At 34.4% G+C, this 7,290-nt stretch overlaps 1 protein-coding gene across 1 annotated transcript; it reads left to right on the plus strand.

Annotated features, from left to right (window-relative positions):
- Positions 1–802: 802 nt before the first annotated feature.
- On the plus strand, positions 803–2,620 carry LOC147563503 (alpha-1,3-arabinosyltransferase XAT3-like). Its single transcript, XM_086664718.1, has 2 exons — positions 803–1,027; positions 1,207–2,620. The coding sequence occupies exons 1-2, from the start codon at positions 877–879 to the stop codon at positions 2,457–2,459; spliced, it is 1,404 nt and encodes a 467-aa protein (XP_086520844.1). The 5' UTR covers positions 803–876; the 3' UTR covers positions 2,460–2,620.
- The last annotated feature ends 4,670 nt before the right edge of the window (positions 2,621–7,290 follow it).

Genomic DNA, 7,290 nt, shown 5'->3' on the forward strand with positions numbered 1-7,290 from the left:
AATTGCATTGTGATTTTATAAACGACCACATACTTTCACGGCTTATTGCAGGTCAGGGGGCGTGGGTAACTAGCAACCAAGAATATAGAGTATAGGTCCTCTCCCCTCATTGTCAATTGGTTTTGAGTTGGATGGCCACAAACTTAACATGGTAACAGAGCTAGGCCCACACGTGATAGGTTTAAAAAGCGAAAAAAAAACACGTGTTAGGTTCAAAGAACGCCACACGTGAGGGGGCGTGTGAGAATAGTCCCACATGGGAGAATGGGTAACTAGCAACCAAGAATATAAAGTATAGGTCCTCACCACTCATTGCCAATTAGTTTTGAGTTGGATGGCCACAAACTTAACAGTTTGTCTTGGTGAATTTGTGTCCCATGCCAACTTCTTTGAGGATAAACAAAATCGAATCAGAAGATGAGAGCTCTAAGTACTACCTACTCCAGAAGACAATCTAAAGGCATCCCAATCAACGAAAGGAATCTAAAAAATTTCGCTATATTCAAAATTCCTCATTCAGTTTTCAACTGTTATTAAGAAAATGTATAATGTTGTAGAAAGAGAAAGAAGAAGATGATGTCTGAGTGGTAAGAAGTTGAGAGGAAAGATGTAACAGATTTGGTGGTTCCATCAAACTATTAAATCAATTACATAATTAACTGTCTTTCCATCAACGTGGGAAGCATTCATGATTTTTATCAACAAGATTCTCTCTCTTTCTCTCTCTCTCTCTCTCTCTCTCATATATATATATATATATATATATGAGAGAGAGAGAGAGAGAGAGAGAGAGAGAGAGAGAGAGAGAGAGAGAGAGAGAGAGAGAGACAAAGAGAGAATTAAACTAAACTTGGAATAAGAGAAATAAAGATTGAAATGGATTGTGGGAGGATATTGGGGAAAAGCTTAATGAGCAACAAGGATAAGAAGAAGATTGGGCATTGGGGGTTAATGGCATGCTTTATTATTGGACTCACTTCTTTATTTTCTCTCTTCCAAACATTCTTCTCTCATAATCTCTTTCTATGTAAGTACACATCCTAAATACTTACTTATTTGGCATCTAATGAGTAAATATTATTACTCGTCCGATCGAGTCTAATTTCAGATAATATGATCTTAGTTCATGCCTACTTGTTTTATAGCTGACTCAAATTAACTTGTTTATGCTATGAGTAATAATAAGAAAATTTTTGTTTTTACTAGATGCAGGTAACTTTGTAGATAGTAAAATGATCCAAAACACAAGAGAAGTAGCTATTGAAATCAAACAACAACAACAACAAACAGTCTGCAATTTACTGGAACCAAAGTCTGATTTTTGTGATATCAATGGAGATATTAGGATACATGGGAAATCATCTACTATCTTTTTCAATTCCTCCCCGGACGGATTTCCCGTGGGAAATGAGTTGTGGAAAATTAAACCTTACGCTCGAAAAGACGATAAAACAGCAATGCGAAAGGTAAATGAATTAGTGGTGAAATCATTTCTCGAGAGCGACAAACAGACCCCGCAATGCACTATTAACCATAGTGTTCCCGGGATAATATTTTCTAGTGGAGGATACGCGGGAAACCAGTTCCACGCATTTTCCGAAGTACTAATTCCACTTTTTCTCACTTCTCATAAATTTCACCAAGAAGTTCAATTCCTTGTTACTGACTCCTCGACTCGCTGGGTTTCCAAATACGAAGAAATTTTAAAACAATTATCTCGTTACCCAATCATCCACCTTGATAAAGAAAACAATGTACATTGTTTCCAAACACTCACCATTGGTCTTAAATACCATAAAGACATGGGAATTGACCCACTAAAATCTCCAAAAGGCTATTCTATGAATGATTTCAACCAATTATTGAGAAACTCTTATTCATTAGAAAGATCATTTGCTATAGAACTTAAAGATTATCACAATAAAACCAAGAAACCGAGGCTTCTAATCGTATCACGAAAAAGAACCCGAAAATTTACGAATGAAGATGAAATAGTAAGTATGGCTAAATCTTTGGGATATCAAGTGATTGTGGCTGAACCCGGGGTGACGATGAATTCATCCACATTCGCGAAAATAGTAAATTCATGTGATGTGATGATAGGAGTTCATGGGGCAGGTTTAACTAATTTTATTTTTCTTCCTACTAATGGAATAGTGATTCAAGTTATTCCATTAGGAGGATTGGAATGGTTTTCAAAGCATTGTTATGGGAAACCAGCTGAAGAAATGGGGTTGAGATATTTGGAGTATAAAATCAGAGAAGATGAAAGCACTTTAATAGAACAATACCCAATTGATCATGTTGTTTTTAAGGATCCATATTCATTTGGAAAACAAGGTTGGAGTGCAGTTAAGTCTGTATATTTAGATAAACAAGATGTAAAATTAGATGTTGGTAGATTTAGAGATACTTTGGTTAAAGCACTTAACCTTCTCCATTCCAAGAGTGAGGTATGAGTAATTTTGAGATAATATTTCATATTTCTCAGAGTATATAAATATATATAAATATATATATATATATATATATATATATATATATGTGATCAATTATCTATAAATTAAATGTAAGAAATGTATGATTAAATCTATTATAATATCAAAGTCAATTCAATTTATGTATTTTTATTTTTGTTCATAGAAATTTGTATTTGCTCACGAGAGATGGGTCCGTGGGTTTGTGTAACGCCTCAAGCCTTAGCAGATATTGGTGTTGTCTTTGCTTTTTGTTAAATTCACGATTATATGAATAATCGGAGATATGATAAACATGAAATAAAGACACGATATTTAACGTGGTTCGGTCGGATACTCAAGACCTACATCCACGGAGAAATTACTTCTTTATTAATAATCACCACATACAATTGTATGTGGGGTTGATCGGTTACATAACTCGATAACTCGATGAGTTTGAATCCTAGAACCCTCTCCTATTTATAGATGACTTAGGGTTTAGGGTTTCCTAGTTTCTGATTACTAAACTAGGAAATAATACAAAATCTATCTAATATTACCATTAGATAGTTACAAGAGATATTCTGAATATATTATACTAATATTACATATCTTCACATATCTTCTAATATCTTCACGTATCTTCAAATATATTCTGAATTCTTCTTGATCGTCGGATCTCGTCTTCTCGATCCGTCACGTACATACACGTGTTACACACGTATATTATTTCTGCAACTTATCTTGACCGCCGGATCTCCTATTTTCGATTCTCCTTATGTAACGTATCCTATTACCCCCCCGCAAGTTGGAGCACGTAAATTTTGAAGTGTCCGACTTGGAGAGAGAAAAAGAAAATACTTCTTGATTCGTCGTATTCGTCTTCTTGCAACTCTTGGATTGTGGATGCGTTGGAAGATGATTGAACGATGATTAAGTCACAACCAAAAGGTTGGTAGTTGCGGTCAAAAAATTGAGCGAAAATCAATGACAACAAAACTACATGTATTTTTCTCATGTATGTAAAGTTGGTCATTGTATGAAGAAAATGTCAACAACTAAAAGGTTGTGATGATCAATATCTTGTCGTATAAAAACGTCAAGTATGAATTTTAGGAGTGACAACAAAATAATGTTGTTTTGTTTAAAATCGACAAGAAATCATTGTCGTAATTGGCAAAAAATATTGAAGAAGAAACAACCAAAAAGATGGTCGACATTAAATTCATTGCCAAAAATATGCAAGATCGATATAATTCCGAAAAAATAGAGATATTCTATTCATTGAAGAGATATTCTATTCGGTGGAGAAATATTCCAAAATATTATTTGGTACGAAAGACAAGTCATCATAGAGAAAGTATGAGTTGGAAAATGTCACGGGAGAATCCGGAAATATAGGTCAAAATAGATATATTCTATTTGTGGTAAGTAAAAGTCCAAAATATAATTGGAAGAAAGAAAATAATCATAAGAAAAATATGATTATGAAAATTTCGCGGGTTGAATTCCGGAATTAAAATCCAAAATAGGAATTCTTTCTCCGTTGAAGGGAAAGTCCAAAATTTTGGTAGAGAAATAAAATCGTCGTAAACAAAGCATGACTTTGGAAATGTCACGGATATATCCGGAAAGAAAAATAGATGAGATTAATCTATTTTAGTGTCACATATCGGACAGAAAATTGCCTCACAACTATAAATAGTTGGGTATAAGTGATAGGAAGAAATCACTATCACAAAAGAATATATTTCCAACAGTAGAAAAGTGTGGCAAAAGTTTGTCACACCAAACTGTGGCAAAAAAAGGAAAACTGTCCCAAATATTTAATTTGGGGAAAACTAGATTGTTAACAAAAAGTTAGGGTTTTCCAAATCTCGATTTAGGATAAAAATTGAACAATATTAATCATCTGTAATGTGCATAAAACTCCTAATCTATGATTGGAAGAGTCTATTCAATCAAACATGACCAAGAATCGAGCCGAGTTGAATTGATTTGTAGAGAGAGAAAGTTCAAAAAAAAAAATATGAATTTTCGGGTTATAAACAAGGAATGAAAAATCGAAATATTTCGGTCGAAAAATCCGAAATATTTCGGTTTTTGAGATTAGGTGCACGAAATGGAGCTTACAGCTATTTCGTGCAAGATTTCGTCGAAATAGTTCGAGATTTCGACCGAAATATTCGAAACAGTTGAGAGAAAGTGAAAAGTAAAAGAAAACCCTGTTATATTCATCATATACTTCTTGATTTCTTCATTGTATCTTCTTAATACCTGCTTCATATCTTATTAGTTTCTAGGGTTTCAGATTTTAAGAGTTATTTTAATGGAGAAGAAGAAGAAGAAGTGATTAGGGTTTCTGGTTTCAGTGTGAAAAAGAAGAAGAAGATGAAGTTGCGGCTGAGGAAGTAAAGAGATTAGGGTTTTTTAGCTTTTCAGGTTTTTAAAATTATTAAATGTAAAAGCACCCCACAAAATGATGATTGGCACCCCTTTCCCCACTCTCCTGATGTTCTGCTAGGATGCCAATAACACTTTGGTAGGGCGCCTTTAGTACCTGATTCTTTTTTACATTTCCTCAAAACATATTTTCTTAGTTAACCCCTAAACAGGTTCTGAAGTAAGAATAGACCCTCAAACTAACAGAATAGTTAAAAAATAATTCAATTTACCCCTAAACTAAATATTTTATTGCAGATTAGCTCCTAACCTAACTGTTTAAGGTTTATTAGAGACGAATAATTCAATTTAGGCAGCTAACTTAATTGTTTTATTGCATACTAGGCCCTAAGGTACTAACCTTTCGTACTAAACCGATGTTAATAGGATACTAACATTTCCGCAAGTTTGTAAAATTTCCACACAGACCGAAACGTTTCCACGAAACGTTTCCACTTTTGGACCGACCGAAATTTCTACCGAAACCGAAGTTTCATTCCTTGGTTATAAAATAGTTGATTCTTCACCAAATCAAACGAGAAATATTTGGTGGTTAGTAGATTTATGTATAAATCGATGGGAACGATCGATTGGGAACAAAAATTTGGCCGGAAAACGCAAGAATCAACCCCTAGGGTTTCTGTCACGGCAAGAAGAAGAAAGGTGCTGCTCGGGTCAAAGAGTATTGACTGAGAGTCAATAATGACGTCATACTGACGTCATCGCATGTAAAACACGGGTCAAAGTTGGCTGACTAAGTCAGCGAAGTCAAACGTACCCATAAGGGTCTGTTTGGTTGCGGTTTTGTGAAAACCGGGTTGTCTTTAATTCGGAACGGGAAATCTGGTTAGTAGAAACAGAACCAGATCCGTAATTTTGGTTCCGGAAATTTCTATTTTTAATTTCAGACTTATTTTAGGTCTAAAAAATTCGAAAAAAATTCCGAAAAAAGTGAAAAGAAATATAGAATCATACCTTTGTTGGAGAGGAAGTGCTTATTTGATGAACTTTAATAATCATTGATAATCTCCTGTCTCCTATTCTTAGTAAAAAAAAACTCTTATTTCTCTTGATTTTCTCGTCATAATCACAAGACTAATCTTGGAAAACAAATCGTATACACGATTGAAATATAATATAATCACAACCAAAAAAAGTTGGAAATTTGCGGAAGCATAAAACACGAACAAATAACCTGCTCATGATACCATGTTAAATTCACGATTATATGAATAATCGGAGATATGATAAACATGAAATAAAGACACGATATTTAACGTGGTTCGGTCGGATACTCAAGACCTACATCCACGGAGAAATTACTTCTTTATTAATAATCACCAAAATTACTTCTTTATTAATAATCACCACATACAATTGTATGTGGGGTTGATCGGTTACATAACTCGATAACTCGATGAGTTTGAATCCTAGAACCCTCTCCTATTTATAGATGACTTAGGGTTTAGGGTTTCCTAGTTTCTGATTACTAAACTAGGAAATAATACAAAATCTATCTAATATTACCATTAGATAGTTACAAGAGATATTCTGAATATATTATACTAATATTACATATCTTCACATATCTTCTAATATCTTCACGTATCTTCAAATATATTCTGAATTCTTCTTGATCGTCGGATCTCGTCTTCTCGATCCGTCACGTACATACACGTGTTACACACGTATATTATTTCTGCAACTTATCTTGACCGCCGGATCTCCTATTTTCGATTCTCCTTATGTAACGTATCCTATTACTTTTGACACCCGAACCCAAGAGTAACAGGTACAAGATTTCTATTCTGGCAAATACTCCACGATTCCACCCAAAGGCCTCGACTATACTGGAGAGAAAACTTTTGGATACCCCACATGCTCCTTCATCACGGACTAAACATCAACAACTATCTTTTTGGTTTTTACTCCCAAATCTTAGTCCATGAATGCAAAATTGTTATTCCTAACCTAAATAAAGTTCGACACTTACCAACTAAGTTTGAGCACGCACATATAAACCCGCTCAGGAGTCTGGACATTGTACCAAGCTATGTGAGTCTGTGAGACTATTATAGAATAACGGTGGAACATTGGAACAAAGGTAGTTCAGCATGGACAAGGCATTGAATATCATTAACAATGATGAAGTAGATAAGTCCCAGACAACCTACAAGTTGGCCGTTTAGAAGTCTGGTTGTGTCGATTTACATTAAAATACTCTTGTCGAATTTTTATCTGATCGTAAGTTATCAAGATGTGACCGTTTCTATTTCTGGAGCACACACGGTCGGTATAGTGTAGCACTAACTTTATTCTTTAGTGAGATTCATTCTTTGGCTTCCTAAAGCAAGTGAAATTTGAGCCTGACCTCTTTTACTATATTAGG

Source organism: Eschscholzia californica, unplaced genomic scaffold, assembly GCF_041429995.1.
Source record: "Eschscholzia californica isolate CP2 unplaced genomic scaffold, dmEscCali1.0.p SCAF_1, whole genome shotgun sequence".
In the NCBI taxonomy this organism is placed as follows: domain Eukaryota; kingdom Viridiplantae; phylum Streptophyta; class Magnoliopsida; order Ranunculales; family Papaveraceae; genus Eschscholzia; species Eschscholzia californica.

Excerpts from the sequence above, each read along its gene's own strand:
- LOC147563503 (XM_086664718.1), top strand. The coding sequence starts at position 877 with ATGGATTGTGGGAGGATATTGGGGAAAAGCTTAATGAGCAACAAGGAT. Across the intron at positions 1,028-1,206 it reads CTCTCATAATCTCTTTCTAT|ATGCAGGTAACTTTGTAGAT; the intron begins GTAAGTACACAT and ends TGTTTTTACTAG.